This window comes from Crocuta crocuta, unplaced genomic scaffold (genome assembly GCF_008692635.1).
Source record: "Crocuta crocuta isolate KB4526 unplaced genomic scaffold, BGI_CrCroc_1.0 scaffold28, whole genome shotgun sequence".
NCBI classification, from domain to species: domain Eukaryota; kingdom Metazoa; phylum Chordata; class Mammalia; order Carnivora; family Hyaenidae; genus Crocuta; species Crocuta crocuta.
In genome coordinates this window covers 2,933,754-2,960,813 of record NW_027533256.1, presented here as the reverse complement: position 1 = coordinate 2,960,813, position 27,060 = coordinate 2,933,754, and the positions used below count along the sequence as shown (strand labels likewise).

The following is a 27,060-nucleotide window of genomic DNA, read 5'->3' as shown; positions in this document are numbered from 1 at the left end:
CCGCTGTGGACAGCAGCCAGCGGGCACGCACCTGACACCAGTACAAGGTGAAGGGCCCCCTTTCCAGGGGCACCCGGGCGGCTCAGTCGGTTAAGCACCCGACTCTTGGTTTCAGCTCAGGTCACCATCTCATGTGCTGACAGCGCAGAGCCTGCTTGAGATTCTCTCTCTCCCTCTCTCTCTGCCCCTCCCCTGGACTCTTTCTCTCTCTCTCAAAATAAATAAACTTTAAAAAAAGGGCCTCTTTCCAGGGGTGTCACCAATCCAAGCAGGACTTCGGTGCACTCCAGACGGACAGGGTACAGAGTTTGGAAACAGTCACCCAGATGTCAGCCTCTCTGGTCCCCTCAGCCACCAACCCTCCTGCAAGACGAAGTCTGAACAGCTCCATGGCAGCCCTGCCCTTCCCACCTCCTCACACTGGAGAGAAGCCCCAAATACGCCAATGCCCTTTTGCAGAAAGCAAGGGAGTAGGGGGAGAAAGCCCCAAAGACCTAGTCTCCCCAAAAAGGACAGGCTCACTAAGAAGCCCACTCCACTGAACAGGACAAAGTTACGCAACACGGACTAGAGTTTATTTCTCCCCTACTCCCCAGAAAGGAAAAGGAGCTGGTACAAGGTTCAGGATATGGGAGAAAACATAGAAAAGTAAAGGAACTGCATTTCCTCTGGACACGGACGCCTGCACAAATGTTGGTAATGCCCCACTGTCCGCAGGGGCGGCACATCTGTGCCGATAACAGGAGAAACCGTACACTGATTGCGTGTGCAAGCCATGCCGTTCTCCTCCAGGAAGCTCTCCTAGGCTGCCGCAGGGGCAGGGGCCACCCTCCTGCACGGTGCACCCCTGGAGGCTGGGGAGATAAGAGTGTGAATCTCAACACCCAAAAGCAGTGTCCTGGTTTGAAATAAAACCTGTAAGCAAATGCTCGGGCGTGTAAACCTACAAAAGAACTTAATTACTAGACAGAAGGTGATTTGAGTCTGATAAACTTTTAATAATCAGGCATAAATATGAATGAGTCTTCGTTTCCAGAAAGTCTTCTCAACCACTATTGTAGTTGAGGCTTGACTTTATTCTCCAGCAAATGTCAAAGCCACCGTATTGGTTTCTCAGATAAGCAGAGAGGGAATAACTCATGGTGGGCAGGTGGGGGAGGGGGGGAGTCATGCGATCTGACCTAACCCCCATCAGACCCGACAATCCACAGGCTCACTGTTTCGACTAAAGGGCTGTCTGGCCTCTGTTTACACCTGCCAACAGTGGGTGTTCGCAACTCCCAGAGATGGCTTATTCCATCTCCGGACAGCTAACCGCTAAAAAGTTCATCAAACTGAATCAAAGTCAGCACCTTGTGATTTTCACCATGTGCTCCATGTCCTGACCTTGAGGCCTCTCACAGGTGAGGGGTTTCAAGACAGCAGCTGCTGTGGCCCTCACTCTAAATGTTCCTTCTCAACCCCTTTCCTTCCCTCAGGAAAATGCGAGGCCAATGGTCTCACATGATCTGGGGCCCTGGGTGCCAGGGCTGGGATGGACTTGGGGCTGGAAACAGGTGGGAAACTAGACTCCAGAGCCCGGAACAGAGAAAGCCCCAAAACAGCTTGCTGGAGTTGAAGAAGGGTCTAGCCTGTGATAGGAACTTCCCAGAGGTAGGAAGATAGGAGGGATCTTCCGTGAACACCAGAAATACGATAGCACTGTCAGAAGAATATTCTGTCCTCAACAGAAATCATAGTTTACTGTTACTTTTTAAAATCCAGATAGAAAATAAAATTTCAGTCCTCTCAAAACAACTAGGTCCCCTAGCCCTGTCCCTCCCACACATTTTAGTCACCCCCACCTGTGGGCCAGAAAGTAAAGATCGAAGCAAAACAACCAAAATAAAAGTGTGAGGTAGACAAGACACAAAAGGCGGAAATCCAAAATACAGAAATACAGACGCCTGAAAGAGTTAAGAACTTGAAGATACCATTACAATCTATGCTTTCCTAAAGCAAAAAATAATGTCGCTCTTCTTTGTAATCCTTTTTTTAAGAGACTTTACAGCTAGCATACAATTTTTTTTTTAAAAGAAGGAGAAAGATTCCTTTATTTCTTAGTTGGAACAGCTTAAGCAAGAACTTAAGAGGAAAGTAGGTCAACTGACCCACTTTTTTCCGCTTTAGAAATGTTTGCATTTGGGATCTGAGTTGGTAGAAAATTTCCATTCCACATTCTGCTCGGCAGAGGAAAACTTGCAATCTAACTTTGACATGATGGATCTGTGACAAGCCAACCATCCCGCAAATGACCTGTGTGTTACCCTCACAGCTTTCAGAAACCATTTCAAGAGGGGGATTTTATTCTTAACGTGTAAGAAAATTCAGACTTACGCCCTTTTGGGGGTGGGAAGGCTAAACAAGTACCATCTTCCTTTTCTGCAGTCATTTGATGTCACCTTTTTTTTTTTTTACTTCCAAGTGACAGCACCAGCACAGCCGCAGAGTGTGAGGCTACCATTTACATATTCAAATTCTGATATGCATCTCCAGAGGCTGCCACATTTATTTATTCCACGTAACAAATGGAAGGATTTATTGTATGTCAGGAATGTTCTAAATACTTTATAAATATTATACATTTAATCCTCATAACCCCACTACACAGTGGATATTACTATTTTCTGCATCTGCCCGTGTCTTCAGCTATTCTAAGCTTAATGTGGATTTAGGGTCTGGGTGCACGCTGGGTCCACAGCCCAAGTCTCTCATTCTGACTACAGGTTCCAAAACCTCACCACCATTCCCTGTCCCTGCACTGATTTTGAACACCAAGGACGGAACCTGAGCCGGTCCACTCTCTCCACCTCGGCCCTAGAAATGCTAGTTTCTGAGAGTGATCCCAAAGGCCAAACAGGGCATTGCCGGATTTCCCTCTAGCTGGGCCAGGAGACCAGTGGCATCTCCACTCCACAAGGTCACAGATTGAGCAAGGGTGAGATTTAAACATAAAGAACCCAGGCAGCATCTCAAAGAGGTTCGCATGAATACACAGTAAGAGATCGTGAATCCAGAGGGAACATTCTTATGCCCCGATCTCCCTCCATTGGTAACAGTGTATTTAAGGGACCGCCAAAATGGAGTAGGCAAGACCAAGATCCAGAAGCCCTATGCCTTCTTCCACTCCTGTGCTTCCTGCTGGGCGACAGGGGTTGGTTTCTCAACTCTCTGGGTCTCAGGATGGTCACGTGTAAAAAGCGAACCATGACTGGGTCAAGAGCAGTTGAGAGTGCCTGTGAGATGGTGCACATCAACCCCCTCCCACCCCATCCCTACATCTACACAGCCACGCAAATATGCAGGCATCGTACCAGGAGTATCGCCGGTGGGCAGCGCTGGTCAGCCAACCCAAGTCCTTCCTGTTCTGTGCAGCTCAGAGGAGAAGGGGCCTCCCTGTGCATGCAGCTGGAGGAACAGAGTCTACGCTCCATTCCCACTCAGCCTCTGCCTTCCGGACACAATCTCTCCCGCCTCCCAGAGGGCTGCCTCCCTGCGGGGCGGCCTGGCGGGCCTGCCTTTCTCCTGCAGGACTCATGAAAGGGGGTCACCACTGCCTGCGCCTCAGCTCCTGGACCAGTAACGCCACCAGCAATAGAGGAATGAGCAAGGTGAAGAAGCCAACAATCTTGGGGAAAAGAACACCCGTCATCCTCAGCCGGCAGACTCCCCGGCGCCCACTAGGGGCCAGCCCCGTGCCCTGACCATAGTGTCCAATGCTCCCAACCGCCGGAGAAACCTCTGGAGCTTCAGAGTGATGCCTGCAGAGCATGCACTCAGAATCACACCGTATCCCAGACACAAAGGACGGAGGCTTGAAGGTCCTCCTTCTCCCATTGGGTGAGTCCGCTAGCCACCCAGACTGCCCCGTGGTGAGCCGTAGCCACCAAAACACCAAAGAGTTCTTTCCTGTACTGAGTGAGACGCATCTCTTCCGAACGCCTAGCCCGCAGCTCTGATTGGATCCTCTTTAATAATCCCTGCTTCTCAAGACAGAATTTGAGATTGAGAAGTGGTGGCTCTGTTCCCCCATCCGTCCCACACCACGGTTTCTCTCTTCCAGGACAAACATTCCCCCAGGTAATTGCTACACATGACAATGACGTCTATTTCCTTCCCTTCCCCCCAAATACTTTTGGATGCATTGTAATCAAGAGGAAGGTAGGGGCGCCTGGGTGGCTCCATTTGGCTAAGTGTCTGACTTCAGCTCAGGTCATGATCTCATAGCTCATGAGTTCGAGCCCCGCGTCGGGCTCTGTGCTGACAGCTCAGAGCCTGGAGCCTGCTTCGGATTCTGTGTCTTCTTCTCTCTGCCCCCCCTCACGTGCACTCCGTCTCTCTCTCTCTCTCTCTCTCTCTCAAAAAATAAATAAACATTAAAAATAATAATTTTACAAAAAAGAGCAAGGTGAACAGAGTCGAAAGGTTTGGGACCATTCTAGAATCTCGCGGCTCTGGGAACTTCAGCATTCCTCCCCTCTAAATATGTTCTGAAGTCACAGTGTGGAAAGGTAGGAAGCAGTGTCCATTCTGTTCAGGAGCTCAAGCTTTGCGTGGAAAGCCACTGTCAAAGGCTGGGAGCCTGCAGACTGCACCTGCTGTCTATGCAGATGGGGAATTCCTCCTCCCTGGTGAAGGTCAGAAAAGGCGTGATGATAACAGCCCGCATGCAGGTGAGGCTATGCTCACGATCCACTCCCAGGCCCTGAGCAGGGTCTCGTGGGAACAGGTTACCAACTGCATCAGCCACTGCCTATTCCCCACCAAGCCCTACGGTCAGCCTGCAAGACGCCAGTGGGCCGCTACCACGACAACGCACCATGGATCACGCTGTGACTGCATTTCTACAAGTGAAGCACAGGAAGAGAAATGGGGTCTGACTGAGCCACTGTTCAGACAGAGGATGTTCTTAATAATTTTAGATACATGCTGAAGTCCAAAAATAGATTTTTCCCCCCAAAGCCAAGCTCATATGCGGTAGCTTTTCTCAGGAGTATTTCTGTAGAGCTACACGTCTCTCTTACAATCCCTGGAACATAACAATGAACAAAGGAGGGCGAAGGAATAGCTTTACCACTTGCTCTTTTTAACAGAGACCATTGAGAACCTCTCGGTCCCAACAGGANACTGTGCTTCTCAGAGGGGGTGGAGTCTCTGATGACCCACCTCAGACTCTGAGAGACACCAGCACTCACACAGACAGGGCTCGCTGGGGCGACGGGACTCACTAGGGCAGACAAAGCACGTTTGTTGGCTTTGTCTCCCGAAGTCCTGCAAAATCAATGTGAAAATCCCCATTTCACAGATGGGCATTTAAAGGACATGCCCAGGGGTTCCTGGGTGGCTCAGTGGGTTAAGCATCTGACCTCGGCTCAGGTCATGATCTCGTGGTTCGTGAGTTCAAGCTCCGCGTCAGGCTCTGTGCAGACAGTTCAGAGCCTCGAACCTGCTCCCCATTCTGTGTCTCCCTCTCTCTCTGCCCTTTTTCCTCTCGTGCTCTCACTCTCTCTCTCACAAAAATAAACACTTTTTATAAATAAATAAATAAATAAATAAATAAAGGGCATGCCCAAGGCCACAGAGCTGCAGGGTTCTAGAGTGGGCCCCGTATCTTCAGGCTCCTTGTCCACGTAGCTCTTTGGGGTACACCCCACACCACGTCCAAATGTGCTTGATGGAAGGGAAGGAACTAGAAGTCACAGTCGTCATTTTTTTTTTGTTACAATTTATTTATTTTTGAGACAGAGAGAGACAGAGCATGAGCAGGGGAGGGTCAGAGAGAGAGGGAGACACAGAATTAGAAGCAGGCTCCAGGCTCAGCTGTCAGCACAGAGCCCGACGCAGGGCTCGAACCCACGAACTGTGAGATCATGACCTGAGCCGAAGTCGGGTGCTTAACCGGCTGAGCCATCCAGGCGCCCCCACAGTGGTCATTTTTAACCAGCATCTAAAATCTAGCTAAATTAGCTAGAATTGTTTTACCAAGAAAAGATTTATATTGGGATTGTAACAGATGACATTATTGACTCAAATTTTCTTCCCCTCCTTGTCTTCCTCACAGGAAAGGAGTAGAATACATTCTCCCGCCCCTGAGCCCTGGGACATAACGCGGCCAGTGGCGTGAGGTGAAAGCAATAGTGTCCTGCTTCAAAGACCAGATTCACAGGCCTAGAATGACACCTGGTCTCTGGTCCCTGAGGAGAGCATGCCTGGGCTAGCCCGCTGGCCCCCAGGAGGAGCATGGGAGATACAGGGAGGGACCCCCCCCGCCCCCCGCTAAGATGTCCAGCCAAGATCAGTAGAGCTCTCGGCCAACCTATGGCAAGAATTAATTGGGTGCAGGCTGTCTGTGCATGGTATGGACAGTAGATCCTTCTCTGGAAGGGTCGGTATGGGGGAGGCTCTCAGAGAAGCTGTCAGGGAATGCCTACGTTGCGGCAGAAGCTGGACCATACCGGCAGTTCCAGACTGGGATTTTAGGTATGAGCAAAGTTGCTCCCAAGAGTTTGGAAACCAAGATGGGGCTGCTGCCTTTTTTGCTCTTCTGAGCAAAGGCAATATATGAAAATAACTACTGCTTACTATCACCACCAATCCATAAAAGATGATGGAACATTTGAACACTGAGATGGAGGAAAAGATATCATCTGAGAATACGACGCGGTCCTTTCCAAGCCAAGGCGGTCGGCCACCCTCTGTGCATGAGCCTTTTTCTTTCATTCTGTCACAGATCAATAAAAACTCTGTCACTAAATAGCCCCCATCTGTGTATTAGCAACTTTCTCACATGCTTTATGATAGAACTGTCAAAAGAACATGAAATCAGTTCCATAAATGACGAGACTTAAATCATGGTTCTGTTTGTTCTGTGACAATATAAAAATTACATTTTTTTTCCAACAGGAGAGAAAATAAAGCTAGAGATCAACGTGAGGCCCTCGGCTGTGCCTTCTCCGCTGGCAGCCACAGGGAGGCCAACGCAGCCGGGGCCCCTGCAAACCCCATCTCCACAGAACTCCTGAGCTGCTCTACGCAGGCGCCGGAGAGGCTACTGTTGTGCTGCCATGATTCTAATGGATGGATGACAAGGAAAGCAACGATTCAAATGGAAGCTCTTAGGGCTACAGGGACGCGTAACTGGGAGTGAGAGGCAGGGTGTCCCCCAGGACCGGCTTCGAGGATGTGTGGCTCAGTCACCCGTGAATGTTGACTCCCTTCTTTTTAGGCCATAAAGAGCCTCTCCATCCTTCTGTTGGATAAGTGGAAGTCCGGAGAAGGAGGGGATCTACAAGCAGATGGCTCCAGCTTATCGTCACTCATCAGACCGAGGGGACCCACGCACCCACCAGGGCCCAGTGCACAGAAGCAATGGCTGTTCACTGCGACCAGAAAGACTGAGATCTACTCTGACACTTCATTTCCACCTTCATCCATTCTTCCCCTGGACACTTACTATGGTAGACATCTGGGGAAAATGAATAAGGTCCTTAGTTTCACAGGCTTATGTTCAGGTAGGAGAACAGACGAAAGCAGACAAGATAAATATCAGTTGGGTGAGCATTCTTCTTTTTGTAATGTTTATTTATTCAGAGACAGAGAAAGGGAGAGAGAGATGGAGACAGAGAATCCCGGGCAGCTCCGTGCCATCAAAGCAGAGCCTGATGCAGAGCTCAAACTCACAAATAGTGAGATCATGACCTAAGCTGAAATCAAGAGTCACATGCGTAAGTGACTAAGCCACCCAGGAGCCCTCGGTGAGCACTCTTAGAGAGATAAGTGTAGTAAAGTGAGAGAAACTGACAAAGGCTGCTTTAGGTAAAGATTCAGGAAAGGGCCTCTCCAGAAAGGGGATATTTGAGATGAGAAATAAGAATGCATCACCCATGCAAAAAAAGCTAGGGAAAGAGCAATACCAACCAGATTAAAGACAAGTGCAAAGGGCCTGGGGTAGAAAAGAAGATGGCTTGTCTGAAGAAGAAAAATGCCAGAGCCGTGGAAGCATGGTGGGCAAGGGGAGAATTGTGGTATGAGGCTGAAGCAGGAGTCAAGACCCATCAACTGGGGCCTTGCAGGCCCCAGCATAAAGTTTGAAGTTCATTGCAAGTATAAAGGGAAGTGAGCAGTGGGTATTATTAAGCAAAGGAGTGACAGGATCTGACTTCTATTTAAAACATTCTCAGGATGCTGTGTGAATGATAAATTGTAGAGTGGCCAGAGTGAAACAAGCAGGCCAGTGAAGACACTCTTGCATCAACTGGATGGTGCCTCTGTGACCTTTATGACCTGGGCCAGTCCCTGAACAATGCCACATGTCATCCCATCTGTAACGTTGCTACTGCCTACACTTAGGAGTTCACAAACTCTTGGGGCTCTTGAAGATGGGGATGAAGGTGTGCATGGCCTTGCTCACCCCTGCATGATGTCTGCATGGTTTCCCTTTAGCTGCCATTCCTGGAGCTGAAGCCACACCCACGGCCGGCCTGTGAGGGCCTCCCCAGTAGCCCTTAGGATCCCATGGTCTCTAGTACCCATTATGATGCTGGGGTCATCTCTACATCCGGATGGAACTGAGAACACCTGGAAGCTGGCCAGAAAGCAGGTGGGTAGTTCACATGGCAAGGCCAAGGCGGGGCCGGCCACGCCCCCAGGAAGCAGGCAGAAGTGCAACAAAGGCAAGTAAGGGTCCGACGGATGCTAACTATGGCAGGGGAGATCAATTCTGACCAGAGGAGCCCTCAGGCCAACCTGGGCTCAGTGCTGATGAGGGAGGGAAGACTCCGGGAGCAAGGCCTGGCGACAACTTATCCAGAGAAACCTGATGATCTGGCCAGGCTGCTGGAGAATAAGAGACCGTATGGAGCAGAGAGATGTCTCAGTCAAGCCTATCCTGGATAAGCCAGCCTGCTGTCTGCGGGCCCATAAGCAAGCTCAGATCATGAGGCTGGCCCATTCTAGAACTGCCTAGTTAATTCAGAAACTTATGAATAAACTGGGGGAGCCCTGGGTGGCTGTCAGTTAAGCATCCGACTTCAGCTCAGGTCATGATCTCATGGCTGTGGGTTGCAGCCTGCATCGGGCTCTGTGCTGACAGCTCCGAGCCTGGAGCCTGTTTCAGATTCTGTGTCTCTCTCTCTCTCTCTCTCAGAAATAAATAAACATTAAAAAAAACCTATGAATAAATAATAAATGCTTATTTGTTTTCAGCTACTGAGTTTGGTGGTGATTTGTTGTGTAGCAATAGCTAACTGATACAGAGGAGTCTGAAGGCAAGTAGCCACTCTGATTTCATTGTACTGAGTCTCTACTAACACCACAATCCTGTTTCCCTGTTGGAGGCCTCTTACAGGTTCAGACCACTGGACAAGGGGTCAAGAGCTTGAGAATTACTCTTGAACTTTACAAGTCTGCTGGTGACATTATGCAAACTTCCTCCCCGATTTGGATCTGTTTCCTTATCTGCAAAAGGAGGAATTTACTTCCAGGGAGCCTTCCAGCTCTCATGTTCTATGTTTGGGTGACTCTGACCTCTTCAGCCATTCTGTCATCTCATCAACAAGCATGTGTTCAGAGCCTGCTGTGTGCCAGCCTCTGGTCAGGATCCAGGGGATCCTGGATCCAGGATCCAGGCTTAGACAACGAGATGTGGGCCCTGCCTCCCAGGAGCTCGCGGTGCACTGAGAGCTCACTGTGTTGGGTGTATTGAGAAGGCACCTCCGAGGAGCCCCTGGTGGTCCAGGAGTCTGTGAGTGAAAGTGGCGTGCAAGATCGTGTCATCCCTCCCCAGCAGAGAGAGGGGAATGCACATTCTAATCCCTGGTGCCTCCAGTGTCCTCGACTCCTGCTCGGAGATGTCTGCCTTCATCCCTAAGGGACTTGATGAAGGCCACTCAGTAATTCAGCTCAGGCCCCGGGGAAATCACAACCTGCACCTTGAACTCAGCACATTCCAGAGGACAGGCACGGGACCTCCCACGCAGGCGACGCAGGAGAGCCACCCCTTAACCCTGGGGGACTGGCCAGTCTTTGTGGGGACGGCAGAGTCCAAAGTCCTCCACCGGCCCGATGACCGCAGTCCTTCAGGACCTCCTGCCAACCCCAGAGAGAGGCGGACATGTGGAAATTATCCGCCTTGGGGGCCCGGGAAGCCATCCTACCGTGGAACCAGGGGGCAATGGATCTGGTGTTCCTCTCAAAGCCGGCCCGGCGGGGCAGCTGCTCCTCCTTAAACCAGCGGACTATGATTTCCCTGGAGACGGGTCTCAGTGGGCGCGCCCAAGTCCTGCGGAGAGGAGAGCAGGGGTGAGGAAAGTAAGGGCGGGAGGGGGAGGGATGGAGGAGGGGAGCGGAGGGAAGGCCCCTGGGAGGATGAATGAGCACGATGCCCACACTCATGCCGGTGGAGACGACTATATGAGTCCAGGTGCTTGAAGGCGCTCTGCAGATTATAACGCACCAGCTGTTACTCCTTTTCCCCCGAGAGAACTGTTATCACTTGCTTCGAAAAAAGCCACACAGGTGGGAATGGAAAGAAGACAGGAGGCGATGCCTGAGGGCAAGAAGAGGCATGTTTCCCCTCAAGGATCACAGGGCATACACATCAGCGTCCATGAAGGAAACTCCTCTGCAGGCGCAGCAGACCGAGGCACCCGAAGTGGCCGCTCCTTGGCCTCCCTCCTGTGGCCGCCCCTGTGCCAGGTGAGTGTCTCCCAGGCTGTTCTTTGAGGGCACAGCTGGTAATAACCAAAGGTTGCAAACAGCTCTAATGGCCACTAGCAGTTTTTGATAATTAACTTCTAGCCCATCTATGAAGTGGAATACAATGTAACTATAAAAAGGGAAACTAGGGGCACCTAGGTGGCTCAGTGTGTTAAGGGTCCGACCCTTGATCTTGGCTCAGGTCATGATCCCAGGGTCACGGGATCAAACCCTACTTCGGACTCTCCACTGACGGACTGGAGCCTACTTGGGATTCTCTCCCTCCCTCTCTCTCTCTGTGCCCCTCCATCTCGCCCTCTCTCTCTGTCTCTCACTCCAAAAAAAAGAAAAGAGAAGAAAAACTAAATAGAGGCACTGGCTGGCTCAGTCACTGGAGCATGTGACTCTTAATCCCCAGGTTGTGAGTTTGAGGCCCATCGTGGGGGCAGAGATTACTTAAAAATGAATATTTCAAAAACGAAAACTAAATAAAAATAAAAGAATAGCTAAGAATTGATATAAAAAGCAGAACCATGTGTACAGTATGCAACCTTTTCTTAAAAACAACAAAAAAAGACTGGGCTATGACTTTTTGTGTCAGCAACTACATAAAGGAACTGCGCAGGCACGCACCAGCTAAGAACAGGGCTCTCACCTGTGCAGCAAGGGAAAACCACGGAGGTGGAAGCAGGCATGGAAGTCAGTCTTTTTCCTATTTCTCTTTTTTTAACTTTTTTTTTAATGCTTTATTTATTTCTGAGAGAGAGAGAGAGAGGCAGCGTGAGCAGGGGAGGGTCAGAGAGAGAGGGAGACACATTATCGGAAGCAGGCTCCAGGCTCTGAGCTAGCACAGAGCCCAACGCGGGGCTCGAACCCATGAACTGTGAGAACATAACCTGAGCCGAAGTCGGACACTCAGCCAACTGAGTCACCCAGGTGCCCCTCCATATTTCTCTTTAAACTTTCTGGTTTGTGAATCATCAATGACAAGGAGAGGAGAGGAGGGGAGGGGAAGGGAGAGAGAGGGAGGAAGGAAAGAGCGAGGAAGGAAAGAGGGAGAAAGGAAAGGAAAAGGGAAGGAAGGAAGGAAGGAAGGAAAGGAAGAAATGCGAACATGGTCAGCAATCCCTAGGCTGTAGAGAGAGGGAGAAAGTGGTTATGAATAATCCCAAATCCCAACTAAAGCAAAACTCAGACAAGCCACCATCATTTAGGAGTGAATGGTCTTTCCTGCAGATGAACTGCAGTCCGGGAAAGCAGCAAGCACTCACCGCCCACCCTCCCTGGGGCAGGAGTCGCTGGGTGGTGATGGAGGTGTGGGGGACCAACCTGGGGGCTGCTCTAAGGAGAGGCTTCGGGCACCCTCTTGACGGCAGGTCCCGGCATCATGGGCAGTCACCTAAGATGTCCTTGCCAAAGCACTCCGAGATGACCCCTGCACTCAACCACACTCACCTGCAAACCTATCAGAACCAGGACGCACCAGCACTACCTGTGGTTAGAACTAGCAGCCAACACCGGTTTCCAAGCTGCCGGACCACATGTAACCCATGTGAGGTCTTATATGACAAGTTCTTAACCTGGGCTCTGTGGACCTTGAAGAGTTTGACAATATGCAAACATTCTGGGGTATGTTCATATGCACACTTCAGAAGGAAGACTGTAGACAGCTTTCTTTAGATTCTCAAAGGAATCCTAGACCCACTGAGGCTCCCAGAACTCCGGGGCTATTAGAAATCTCCAATCAGACTCCTCATCATCCCCTCCTGCCCCATTATACAGACTGGGACACTGAGGCCCACAGCAGGGAAATGGCTAGCTCCAAATTTCACAGCAGTTGGGGCAGAGCCAGGGCTGCATTTGCAGAGTCCCTCAGACCCACCTGACAGGTACGGCAAGGGGTGACGGTGGCCCAGGGCCGGGAAGGTGGTGGTAAAGTCTGGCCTCCTGCTCATGGCTCTGGCCAAGCTCTCGGAACATGGAGCTGAGGCCAGCGACAGTGCCCTTCTGGATGGCACGGAGTGAGTGGCGCCGGTACTCATCCCTGGCGCGCTGGGCTCGGCGACTCCTCTCTTCGTCGGCAGCCTTGGATCGACGCACTGGAAAGGGGTAGAGATTGTACAATTGTTGATTGTAGCTTTCTCCGTGCCAAGCCCTGGGTTGTATGCTTTGCCTGCAATATCACATTATAGATACTTCCCCCAACCACCCAGGGAAGAGGGCCCATCATTCTTCCTACATCAGAAACCCAGCCTCCAGGGCACCTGGGTGGCTCAGTCAGTTAAGCAGTCGACTTCGGCTCAGGTCATGATCTCAAGGCTCATGAGTTTGAGCCCCACATCGGGCTCTGTGCTGGTGGCTCAGAGCCTGGAGGCTGCTTGGGATTCTGTGTCTCCCCCCTCTCTGTCTGCCCTTCCCCTGCTCACATTCTGTCTCTCTCCCTGTCTCTCAAAAATAAACAAACATTTTAAAAAAGAAATAAAAAAGAAACCCAGCCTCCAGAAGGTTACATAACTTGACCACAGATAACCAGCTAACAAGGGGCAGAGCCAGGGCTGGGACCCAAGTGTGTCTGGCTGGCTCTAAAACCCATGCAGCTCTTTCCGCCACCCAGACCCCACGTCTCAAGCTGCCTTCAGTCAAAAACCAGGTGTCTGACACCAGAGTTCCCTGCTCCTTCCCACAAAGAGCCAAAAGAGCATTTATCCAGTCCAACGCCCTCATGTGGCTCATGTGGAAACTGAGGCCCAAGGAAGGACAGTAACGTGCCCAGCTGGGTGAGCGGCGAAGCCACGCACCGTCCTTTCTGCTCCCACAGGGTGAGATGTTAGAAACACCGGGGCCCTGGTCCTGGTGCCCTTTCTCTGGGTTGCGGTGGCCTTGACAGCGGACGGGTAAGTGTGTCGGAGAAAGAGGATTCTTTGGGAGCTCTCAGATGCCCCTCTCTCTAGCCTTTCAGGCTTTTGTGTTCCTCCGGGCAGGGCCCTGTCTCAGCCAAGTGGCCTCAGTGTGTTGCTGCTTCTAATACTGACAAGGGAGTCCTGCAGCTGGGAAGATACCAAGAGAGGGAACAAAACCGGTCGGGGGCAAGGTCTAGAATTCAAACCAATTCTTTTGTAGTCTGAATGCGTCTCGTCAGGCCCGTCTGCCTCTAAACTCTAGTTCCTTTTGCAGAGAACTCTTGGGGCTGGCCGTGTCCTAATTGTGCATGACTAGTGACTGAGTGGACCCGGGCAGGTCACCTTCCCTTCCTGGAGTAAAATCTTACCTATTTCTATTCCAATCCAGTCCACACATGCCTAGCAAACACCTACAACCTGCCAGCATCAGAGAGCTGTGTTCCGTTAGTGTTTGGAGGACATAAGGCAAATGCGCCCTTGTCCTGAAAGGAAGCCCTTCTAAAGTTGTCTCTCAAGTTGTCAAAGACACTTTCTTGAAAGAAAATGTTGCCCCAGGTCTGAAGAAGGGCGCATGAAGTCTGCCCCTCAGAAAGTATTCATGGAAGGGGAGGTCACAGGCAGAGGACCCGGTAGGCTGAGTCCTGCAAGGGCAGGTGGGGAATTTCCTCTGCTCTACTCATGGCTATAGTCCAGTGCCTACAAAACTGTTTGTGTCTGTCACTGCACAATACCTATTCTTGGATGGCTGTGCCCAATTAAGGATTTAATTCTGAGCTGGGTACAGACATAACAGAGACCAGACCCTTCCCTCAAGGTGCTTCCTGGGCAAATAAGATAAATATCTCTAACACAATGAAATCTGGGATGGAGAAAGTATTGTCAGGGGTTAGGGACAGCACCTCTCATATTCTGCGAGGAAGCCAACTGCTGTCACAGGAGAGGAAGCATCTGGGAAGGTCAGTGAGAGTTTTCCAGAGAAAGAAACTATCCCAGGGAGAATTCTAGGTTGGGTGCCCAGCTGGCTCATCTGTAAGTTCTGGATACCAGGAACGCCATGATGCCAGCCTTGCACTGCCACGGGAGGGTCAAACAAGGCCAGGATGCCCAGGCGCGGGCGTTGCAGCCACCGGCCAGCAAACAAAAGACAGACACTAGTGTCCTACAAAAGCCAGCGACCTTTGAGAACTTACAGCCCCAGAGAGATAGTGACGACACTCGGTGACAGACATGCTGCAGAAGGAAGTCATAGGCACACTCGGAAGACGGGCTTTGGGAACTCAGCCAGGTGAGGCCCCCAACCCATTCGAACACAGAGACTAAACCCAGCCTCCTAAAGGCCAGCACAAGCCTGCCATTCTCTTCCTCGAAGTCTCAGCACACAAGATAAAAGACAAATTCCCCTCCCCAGGCCTTAAGAAGTGTCCCGCCTGCCCCCACTTTCTTTGCCAGCTTCTAATGGCTTCTGGGCCCCTCCCCGTTCTGCGCTGGGGTCCACTAGGCTCTGTGGACTGTCCTGCTCGGCTGTGCTCAGTCAGCTCAGACCGACTGCGATGAACACACAGTCGGGGCAGCACACAAAGGCCGAGGCACTGACGGCTCTCAGGGCTGAGGACACAGCCAAGGCCACAGGCGGAAAGCAGGCAGGAGTTCTGCCTTGGCCTTAGCAAAGCCAACCCTGCTGCCCAGCCCTGATTATGGAAAAGGGACCGACATGGAGTCACACGGGGTCAAGGGCGGCCCCAAAACAGCTTCCTTGGGTTGTTTCTTTTTTCTCTCCTTACATTCTTTTTTTGTTTTTGAGATAGAATTGACCTATAACAAGTAAGTTTAAGGCATACAACATGTTGATTTGACACATTTATATATCGTAAAATGACTGCTGCTCTAGCGTTAGTGAACACGTCCATTACCTTTCATAATCTTCGTTTCTTTCTTCTGGTGAGAACATTCAAGATCTAGTCTCTTAGCGGCTCTCATGTATATACGAGAGCAGCATTCGCTGGAGCCGCTGTGCTGTGCACTTGATCTCCAGAACTTCCTCATCCTCTAGTAGCACGTTTGTGCCCTTTGACCAACATCTCCCGCGTGGGAGGGGACCAACCTCTCCTCCCAACCAGCCCCTGGTAACCACCATTCTAGTCGTTTCTAGGAGTTTCGCTTTTTTAAATTCAACATAGAAGTGATATCACGTGGTATTTGTCTTTCTGTCTGACTAATCTCTCTTAGCATGTATTATCCTCAAGGTCCAACCATGTTGTTGCAAATGGCAAGATTTCTTTCTTCCTCATGGATAACATGTCTTTGTGTGTATGTGTGTGTGTGTTTACATATACACAGAGAGTGTGTGTATACGCATTGTGTCTATACATACACACATGCGCGCGTGTTCTTTACCCATTCTTCCACTGAAAGACACTTGACTCGTTTCCATATCTTGGCTACTGTGAATAATGATGCAACAAACAGGGGAGTGAGTGCAGGCGTCTCGTCAACAGTTTGTTTTCATTTCCTTGGGATGCATACCCAGCAGTGGGATTGCTGGATTGTAGGCTACTTCTATTTTTAAGCATCTGAGGAAGCTTCACACTCTTCCATTTACATTTCCACCAATGACATATGCCGGTTTCCTTTTCTGCACATCCTTGGCACACTCCATCCAGGTTCCCTAAGAAAACCCCTGAATGCCCCAGGCCTCAGTTTCTAGCTCTGTCAAAATGAAAAGGACACGAATGTCTGCCCCACGGAGTTGTCATGGAGAGTACATGAAACACATAAAGGCACTACAAACTATGAAGTGTCCTGGAAAAGCAGTGTCTTATTAATTCAGGCCCCTGACTTTGATCCTTTCCTCAGATTTCCCGAAGTCTGAGCCTGGAGCCAGGATTGCCTGGATTGAGACCCCAGCTCCACTTACCAGCTGTGTGACACTGGGCAGGTTACTTAATCGCCCTGGGCCTGCGTTCCCTCCCAAGTGAAACGGAGATCATAACAGTCCCTACCTCATAAAGTTGTCATGAGGATCGAGAGCCACTTAAAACCACGTCAGGTACATATTAAGCACAATGGTTAAGTGTTAGCCAAAACGTCTATTTTCACCAGCCTGGACATTGCTGGGTCCAAAACAGTTCCTGGCCAGTCCAGGAGGAGGCAGCCTTGCTGGTCCATCACAGGGAATCCTCTCCAGGTCAAGCAGATTGCCCTAAATTCCACTTTGAAACCCCAAGGGCTTGCTTTCGTTCCTTCTCAGAATCAGGAATGAATTCAGACTGTATCCCAGGAATCTGCCACAGAAACCGTCGGCCTGAACACAAGGGGTGTTTTTCTTCTAATGCAGCGAAAGTAACCAAAACTGATATTAGGAGCCACGTTAGAAGCAGCCACATTAGGAGCAGCCACAGGCATCTTTTGCCCTGAGCCAGCGAGTATGAGACTCTACGTGTGGCCTGGCGGGCCCTCTGCAGAGGCGAGGACCCACAGCAAGACGCCTGCTGCTGCCTCCCACAGCCCACGCCCCAACAGGCCCTGGGAGGCGTGCGCGGCACACAGAGCGAAGGGGGGCCATGGCCATTCCCAGTTCCGAGGAAAGGTCCCTGGTCTCCTTTCTCCTTCTGCTAGCGGGAAACTGAGGCTCATCTCACAGAAACACTGTACGGATGGCTGGGACCGCGTGAAAACATTCAGGACAGGCTTCAGAAAGGCTGAGTAGAGATATTAAACGACAGTCTATGGCCGCACCACCCTGAACATGTCTAATCTCGTCTGATCTCAGAAGCTCAGCAGGGCCGGGCCTGCTTAGTACTTGGATGGGAGAGATATTAAACGATAGACTAACCACAATAAGACACCACTTCACACACATCGGGGTGGCTCTTATTCTTTTAATTAGGAAAAAAAAAACAGAAAACAAGTGTTGGCAAGGATATGGAGGCAGTGGAACCTTTGTGCATTGTTGGTGGAAGTGGAAAATGATGCAGCTGCTGTGGAAACTGGTAGAGCAGGTCCGGAAAAATTAAACATACGGCTACCATACGATCTTCTGGATATATACCCAAAAGAATTGAAAGTAGGGGTTCGAACAAATTTTTGTACAACAAAATTCATAGAAGCAGGATTCACAATAGCCAAAAGGTAGGAACAACCCAAATGTCCATCAAAGAGCAGATAACCGAAGTATGAAGTGTGTGTGTGTGTGTGTGTGTGTGTGTGTGTGTGTGTGTGTACCTTTAAAAAGACCTTTAGGGGCACCTGGGTGGCTCAGCTGGTTATTAAGCATCCTACTTTGGCTCAGGTCATGATCTTGCAGTTTGTGAGTTCGAGACCTGTGTCAGGCTCTGTGCTGACAGCTCATAGCCTGGAGCCTGCTTTGGATTCTGTATCTCCCCCTCTCTCTGTCCCCCTCCTGCTCATGCTCTGTCTCTTTCTGTCTCTCAAAAATAAATAAACCTTTAAAAAAAAAAAAACCTTTAAGAAGAAGGGTATTCCTTGAAGCACCCAGATAGTTTAGTCGGTTAAACGTCCCACTTTGGCTCAGGTTCTGATCTCATTCTTTGTGGGTTCGAGCCCCTTGTTGGGCTCTGTGCTGACAGCTCAAAGCCTGGAGCCTGCTTCTGGTTCTGTGTCTCCCTCTCTCTCTGTCCCTCTCCCACTCACTCTCTGTCTCTCTCTCTCTCAAAAATAAATAATAAAACATTTTAAAACATCTTTAAAAAGAAGGGAATTCCAGTACCTGCTACAATGTGGATGAAGATTTAAAACATTATGCTAAGTGCAAAAGCCAGACACAAAAGGACGTCATATGACTCCACTGATATTCCACGTATGGTACTTACAATAGTTAATACACAGCAAAAAGGACAATGTTGGTTTCCAGGGGTTGGGGACAGGGTGGGACAGGGAGTCACTGGTTAACGGAGACAGAGTTTCAGTTTGGAATGATAAGAAAGTTCTGGAAACAGGGGGTGGGAATGGCAGCATATCAACATTAATGTACTCAATGCCACTGAACTGTACACTTAAAAACTGTTAAAGCGGTGTATATCTTCCCACAATTTCTTTATTTTTTTTATACCATGTACAGAATGGACATTCCATACCGTTTTGGCTCAGTGAGCACTGGGCCGGGAATTAAGAAGCCAGAGCAGAGCTAAGGGTCTCCCTCGACTAGATGCACACCCAGCTTCATCCCCACCTCTATCCCTTAGTCCTCTCGCACACAGATAAGGGGAATGGTCCCTTCCAGCTCTGACCCCCTATCCCAGGGATGCACCTGCCTGGGGCTACCTCCCCAAAACTGAGACATCACTTTCTAGTACCACGCAGCCTAGCACCCTCCTGCTCAGTAAGAAACCAGGAGTCTCACGTTTTTTGGGGTCCAACCTCTCCCATAGCAGACCTGGAAACATCAGCTGCTCCAGGTATGGGGGTGGGGAGACAAGTGGGCAGTTGCTTGACTTTGCTCCTAATTGCCTGTCCAGACAGGGACAAGTTTTTGTCTCTCCGGGTCTTAGTTTTCCCTCCATGGAAAAATAGTAACAGTATTACCCTTTGCCCAAGGGCTATCAAAACAGCCAGACTGTTCTGGAATCGTGTCCTTATCTGTGCTCAAGGCCCCTGCTCAGTTCCCTACCCCTGAAGAGAAACAACAGAAGTTGCTTTTCCTCCTGGCAAAATCTGAGAAGAGTTATATAGCTCCAGAAATACAGCCAGNTGCAGGATCATCACAGATTTGTACAGATGTAACCATTTTCTGGCAGATGTCAGTGGGGTGAACACAGGGTGCTGTGGGGCCCCAAGTAAGGGGCAACCCATGCAGGCAGAGAAACCCTCTGGAGAAGGACGTCTAAGCTGACGCCTGGTGGATACGTGCGACTCAACCAATACAGAAGGCCAAGAAGAGGGTATTCTGGGCAGAGTAAGGTCAGGGGCAGAGGCCCAGGGGCAAGAGGGAGCTCAAGCCTCCCTCCTGGAACGGGTCAGCATGGCTGGAGGGAAGCTCTCTTCCAGACCAGGCAAGTGGTGCGGGTGCAGAAACAGAAAAGGCCATTTAGCAGACCAATAAATACCGGCTCATTAATTATAATGCTTTACCAAAGGGTGATGGGAAGCCACTGAAACGTTTTTTAGCAGGAGAGCAGGACGCTGTTTGCACTCTTCAAAGACTGATCTGGCGGCAGGGTTGGGAATGAAGCCAACAGGAACAAGAATGAAGGCTGGGAAAGCAGAACTGTAGGTAAAGACAACGGGGTCAAAGTTCAGATGGTCCCAGGACTACGGGGTGGAGGGGTGTAAATTCAAAGAATATTAAGGACGTTGAATCTTTACAATGTGGGAAGTTTGGGGACTGACCGTGAGTAAAAAGGAGAGCGCAGACTGACAGCCAAGCTTCTGCCTTTGACGGCCAGGTGACGAAGCAGGTTGGGGGTGATGTAGGGGACTGAGCTGTGCATGTGTTGAGGTAGAGGTGCCTTTGGGATTCAAGGAGGAAAGGAGCAGTGGGCATGGGGTTCTGGAAGATCACAAGTAGTTCCTCCTCACGAGATCCCTCTCTGGAGAATGTCCCGGGGTTCCTTGGGCGCTCTCTACCTCTGCCCAGATAGAAAAGATGTGGTGTTTTATAGAATTCAGATGATCTGGTTACTTCCACAGAGAAACCAAATGCTTCAAGGCAATATCTATTTGTAGTAACCCCTTGGGTGAATACTATAATGTCCCTGAAAATTAGAGACATATTCTATTTCATATTATATATAAGAAATATATTACGAAATTATATGAGATTAAATGTATATGTGAAAAATATATAAAAAAGGACCCATAAAGATTTAAATGATATATGTGGGTAGTTGTGTTTAACTTCTCCATTTTCTGTCCCACGTGACATTGGACAACTTGAATTACCATATCTCCACCTTATTTCCTCATCTGTAAGATGGGGGCCTCCTCGGATTGCTTTGTAAATGAGGTAAACAAGGTACTACGTAGAAGGGTCTTGGACAGCTCCTGTCACACAGTAGAAGTTCATTACAGATCACATGTTGTCGTTACTGCTGCCTTCGCTGTGAGGTAAGGGGACTGCAATGCCTCCTTTACGAAGGGTCCATCCCACTTAAGGCAACAAGGGGTGTAGGGTTGGGGTCTGGGTAGTGTCAGGAGCTCTTGTCGGGCTAATGGGGAAAATGAAATCTTTGTGGAACGGGGAGGCTTCCTGACCCCTGAGAAAGGACAACAGTAAGTCCAGACACTGAAGGATATGCACGGAGGCCCTTGGGGACTCAACCTGCCGGAGCAGCCTTCACCTGGGCAATGGATGGATCTGGCACCAAGATGATGAACCCTGAGAGATGAGCCTCAGGGAAAGAAAGCGAGGCTCACCCACAGCTAAACGCAGCCACAAGAAAGAGATCTCTCTCCACCTAGACTCCAAGTCTTCTGAGGTCACCACCCACCGTGTCCTGCTAACAATTCTTGATGGCTGCCAACAGTGACCCCCTGTGGCCACCAGGAGCAACTTCAGAGGTTCCTTAAGGCCAGAGTAAACCTGGGAACGACTCTGCTTTGGGACACCAGAAAGCCCCCAGGGATTCTTGAGCAACTCAAGAGGAGAGAGAACGCCAAGCAGGACATGAATCACGCATGTGGAGACTCAGGCTGGCATTATGTGGAGACATTTGGCACTCAGAGCATGAGGAACAGCTCGAAGCGGTTACATCCAGAGACACCGCACAACTTCCCAACCCATGAGTGGATAGAACAGGCCCTTCTCTTGTGTTACCTTTTCCTCCCAGCCCAGCCCCATCTCCAGACCACACTGCATCTCCACAAACCCCCTCGGCTTCCCCCTGTCTCGAGCACACAGCACTTTAGAATCACCCACATGAAACCCGGTCTCCAGAGCCATCTCCTTTCCTTTTTTTTTTTTAATGTTTTATTTATTTCTAGGAGAGAGAGAGAGAGAGAGAGACAGCGTGAACAGGGGAGGGTCAGAGAGAGAGGGAGTCACAGACTGAAACAGGCTCCAGGCTCTGAGCTGGCTGTCAGCACAGAGCCCGACGCGGGGCCCGAACCCACGAACCGCGAGCTCATGACCTCAGCGAAAGTCGGACGCTTAACCGACTAAGCCACCCAGGCGCCCCAAGAGCCATCTCCTTTCTACAGGCAAAGAGAATGGAACCAATGTAATTGGATTCCATATTGGGCCTGAGCACACTTTTTCTGCCTCGGGTCTGACCACACCCGGGCAAGTGGGGAGCAAAGCAGAGCACAGCTTGTGAGCTAAGGGCCGCACCAGAATCACACGGTCCGAGGAGGGAGGAGAGGGGTTAAGAAGAGCACAGTTCCAAATTTTGGAAATAGTATCATTTACCGAGTCATGCTGGCTCGTCTCTAAATCTCTGGGCAACTAGACATGACCTAACTCCGCACGCCTACAAGTTCACAGTTGAGAAATAATTAAATGAATTTCTTCCTGGAATAGTCAGAGCTTCTCAGGGCCCAGAGCCTGCTCTGCTATTCGAACTGAATAACTAACTTCAGATTTAAGTGATACTAAAGGAAACAATGTCCTTTTTCCCCCTAACTTGGGAGAATTTAATTTAGGTGCTTTGTCAAAAACTGCTGCTCCCAGTAGATTAATGGCCCACTAAAATCTTTCATATAAAATTAATTGAGTGCAGAACGGCTTTACTGGTTTTGAATGACAGCCTCCAGAGTTCAGCACATCGTTCTTTAAGAAAGTATAAAGCTGGGAACCCAAATCATAGGACCTGAATTATCACCTTTCCTCTGTCGTTTGGAGATTTTTCCATTTTCTGTTGCCACATAGTGCATTAATTAGCAGTCAGGCAGCACTTGGGCCAGAGAATCTCGTCTCCGTCCCCAAGGCAACACCAGCCCAGCCCACAATGGCCCATCTCATCGTGTGGCTGCAAGAAGAAGGCTCCCGAGTGACACTTCCGCCCTCTCCTTTTACCCTCCCAACAGCCTCGACTCAACATGGATACCCTCACTGTTCAAAGAGGAAACTGAACCACTGAGCAAGGACTTGCTCACAGTCACGCTAGTTAGTGGCAGAGGTGGGGCGGGGCTCCTAGGCTAGGGCTCCTCCTCCTCGCACACTAGAGTGACCTCACGTGACTTCACCTTGTAATTGCTCACTCTATTTTCAGTATAAACCTCTGTCCCACCTTCTTGTTTCTCCTCTCTCTTCTTCCACTCTGAATTTAAATGAGTTGTTACTTAGCCCTTGCCTATCTTCCCTTACTAGCCTCATTTTCATCATCACTCACCAGGAACCCCAGGCTGCAGCCGGATCGGTGCGCATGCCATGCCTTATGCACACAATGATGACCTTGCTTTTGCTCAATGCTGCTCCCTCTGCTGGGATGCCCTTCCCTGCCTTCTTTACCTCTCCACTTTTCCCAAACCAAATGCCATTTCCTCCACGGAGGCCTTTCCAAAGGCTCTATACATCATGATCAAGTGGGATTTATTCTGGGATGCAAGGATGGTTCAACAGAGGCAAATCAATAACTCTGATACATCACATTAACAAAAAGAAGAATAAAAATGACATGATCAACTCAATAGATGCAGAAAATGCATTTCACAAAATGCAGCATCTTTTCATGATAAACACTCTCAAGAAACTGGGTGTAGAAAGAACGTACCTCATAATAAAAGCTGTACATGACAAGCCCATAGCTAACCTCATAAGCCACAGTGTAAAGTTGAAAGCTTTTGCTCTATGATCAGAAGGAAGACAAGAATGCCCACTGTCACCACTTATATTCACCATAATGCTGGAATTTCTAGCCCAAATAATTAGGCAAGGCAAAAATAATAAAAGGCATCCAAATCAGAGAGGAAGAAGAAAAACTGTCTGTTTGCAGGTGGCATGACCTTACATATAGAAAACCCTAATAATTTTATCCAAAAATTATTAGAACTAATAAACAAATTAAAATGACAGGGTACAAAATCAACATGCAAATATCAGTTGTGTTTCTATGCACTAACAGTGAATAAGAAAAAAAACAGTAATAAAACAACCCCATTTACAATAGCATCAGGGTGGGTGAAATAGGTGATGGGGATTAAGGAGGGCACTTGTTGGGATGAGCACTGGGTATTGTATGTAAGCGATGAATCACTAAATTCTACTCCTGAAACCAATATTACACTGTACATTAAAAGCTTGGGGAGAAAAGGATAAAATACTCAGAAATAAATTTTGCAAAGGAGGCAAAAGACCTGTACACTAAAAACTATAAGACATTGATGAAAGAAATTGAAGAAGACACAAATAAATGTGTTCATAGATTGGAAGAATTAATACTACTAAAATAAATATACTACTCAAGGCAATGTACAGATTCGAGACAATCTATCAAAATTCCAATGGCATTTTTCACAGAAAGAGAAAAAATAATCCTAAAATTCGTATAGAACCACAAAAGGTCTGAATAGCTAAAGCAATCTTGAACAAGAAGAAGAAAGCTAGAAGCATCTCATTTCATGAGTTCAAGTTATATTACAAAGCTATAGTAACTGAAACAGTATAGTGCTGACATAAAATCAGACACACAGACCATTGGAAAAGACTGTAGAGCTCAGAAATAAACTTATCCAAATATCGTCAACAAATTTTCATCAAAGGCACTAAGAACTCATAATGGGAAAAGATAGTCTCTTCAATAAACGGTGCAGGGAAAAGTGGACAGCTACATGGAAAAGAATGAAATTGGACCTCTATCTCACAGCCTATACAAAAATCACCTCGAAATGGATTAAAAGCTTAAATGTAAGACCTGAGACTGTAAGACGCCTGGAAGAAAACATAGGAAAAAAGTTCCTTGACATTGGTCTTGACAACAATATTTTGGATATGACACCAAAAGCAAAACTAAACAGGTGGGACTACATCAATTCAAAAAGCTTCTGCACAGCAAAGGAAACCATCAACAAAATTAAAAGGCAACCTGTGGAATAGGCGAAAGTCTTTGTAAACCACATATCCAATAAGGGGCTAATATCCAAAATATATAGGAACCCCAGCAACTCAATTAGCCAAAAACAAATAACCCAATTTAAAAATGGGCAAAGGACCCGAACAAGTATTTTTTCAAAAAGACATTCAGAAGGCCAACAGGTACATGAAAAAGTACTCATCATCATTAATCACCAGGGAAATGCAAATCAAAACCACAATGAGATATCACCTTACACCTGTTAGAATGTCTATTATCAAAAAGACAAGGGGGACCTGGGTGGCTCAGTTGGTTAAGCGGCTAACTTAGGCTCAATCATGATCTCACAGTTTGTGGGTTCCAGCCCCGCGTCGGGCTCTGTGATGGCAGCTCAGAGCCTGGAGCCCGCTTCAGATTCTGTGTCTCCCTCGCTTTCTGCCCTTCCCCTGCTTGTGCTCTGTCTCTCAAAAAATGAATAAACATTAAAAAAAATTTGTTTAAAAGACAAAAGATACCAGGCATTGGCAAAGATGGGAAGAAACTAGTACCCTCATATACTGCTTGTGGAAATGTAAAACGGTACAGTCGCTTTGAAAAACAGAATGGCAGTTACTCCAAATGTTAAACATAGTTACCATATGACCTAGAAAATCCACTCCCCAGAGAACTGAAAAAAATACGTTCACATAAAAACGCACCAATGCTCAGAGCAACATTATTCATAATAGCTAAAAAGCAGAAACAACCCAAAGGTCCATCAGCTAATGAATGGATAAACCAACATGGTGGTACCTGCCTACATCAGAATTTTATTCAACCATAAAAAGGAATGAAGCACAGGCCCATGCTACAACAGGGCTGGACCTTGACATCATGCTAAACGAAAGAAGTCAGACACAAAAGGCCACCTAATGTATGATTCAATTATATGAAATATCCATAATAGACAAATCCATAGGGACAGAAATTACATCGGTGCTTTCCAGAGGCGTGGCAAGAGAAGGAATAGCCAATGCGTACAGAGTTTCTCTTTGCAGTGACGAAATATTCTGGAACTAATAATGGTGATGGCTGCACAACATAGTGAGTATACCAAAAGCCACTAAATTGTACCGCTTCGAAGTGTGAATTTTATGTTATGTGAACTGTATGTCAATTTTTTTAAGGTCTGTTTAATGGCTCTGGGCGTGTGGTTGAGAAAGGCTGAGGACCAGAAGACTGGCGAGAAGTCACCCCACATCTCTGCTCCCCTTGCCGCGGCGCTCGTTCCCATCGTCTCTAATATGTTCCTCTGCAAAGGCTCTTGCTTTCTCCCAAACTCAGTATTAGACATTTCCCACTGTCCACCTGCATGAACCACGCCTTCTTATTTTCTACCATTTTTGATGTTTTGACACCTTGCTGAGCCTAGAGGGATGGCCCCTCCCAGAGCTGGCCACGTCCCGAAGATCCTAAAGGGTTCACGTGCAAGTGTGTCTTTCATTTGTAAACCAGCCAATCCAAAACCCATACCCAACCACTTCCTTTATCCAGTGCCTACACTCTGGGTCACTATCCACGTGTCCTGGTCACCCAAGGGCCGGGTGTCGGACAACTCGGGACAGCCCCTATGCCCCAGAGCCTGCGGAAATTATTCAAGCCCACCAATCCTAAGCCTGCTTACCCTGCCTGGCCCTACCTTTCCCAAGCAAACCACAGCAAAGGCTCTGGCCCACACTGCCCCCTGGCTCCCACCGCCTCCCGACCCGCAGGGGGCTTCCCCATGCACCCCTGCCTGGCATGCCACGGCCCCTGAGAGTAGAAACTTCTTGCAAGATCACCATCTCCACATCTGCATGTGTCTCTGTACCTGGTTCAAACGAACCCCGAGCACATACTGAAACATCACCTTGCAAATCTGGTTCCACCTTCCCTCTCCCACCTAACTTCTCTCCACCGACACCCTCCAAGCTTTGTAGCCTCCCCTTACATCTCCACCTTCCTGAGCACACACCGCATCCGGGTCACCAGCCTTTGCACCCGCTGGGGCCTCCGTCTCCAGCGCCCTCTCCCACCTCTTTGCCTCAGTTATTCCTGTGCCCCGATCAACCTTCACGTCCTAATGCTGCATCCGGAAGCCCACCAGGATCGCCACTCTCTGCTCCAGCAGTACCTGATACTCTCTCCCTGCAAGCCCACAGCCCGTGTAACTGGTCCATGAGTCCCTCATTTCTGGATGCCCAGGGCTTCGCACAGAGCCAGCGGCCTACGGGTAGCTCAGTAAATTGTAGGGTTTTATTTTTTAGCGTTAAGAAATCTGCCTACAGTCAGAGCCCTTACCCTCTGGGTCCTCGGCAGGGTCGCGCGTGTGGGTGGCCCCGGGTCAAGGGGTGTGGGCCGCGCAGTGAACCGGAGGGAAGACGGAGCATCACACAAGTGGGAAGAAGATGGGGGGGGGGGGGGGGGGGGGGGCCGGGGGACTC

At 49.1% G+C, this 27,060-nt stretch overlaps 1 protein-coding gene across 2 annotated transcripts in view; it reads right to left on the bottom strand.

The window, feature by feature from the left end:
• The window catches only part of SH2D4B (SH2 domain containing 4B), an 87,832-nt gene that overhangs the window by 16,078 nt on the left and 44,694 nt on the right, over window positions 1-27,060 (bottom strand). For both annotated transcript variants that reach the window (XM_077746471.1, XM_077746472.1), the window contains exons 5-6: window positions 12,617-12,833; window positions 10,194-10,318 (exon numbers count right to left, since the gene is read on the bottom strand). In XM_077746471.1, coding sequence (XP_077602597.1) covers window positions 10,194-10,318; window positions 12,617-12,833 — 342 coding nt within the window. The remainder of the gene's footprint in view (window positions 1-10,193; window positions 10,319-12,616; window positions 12,834-27,060) is intronic.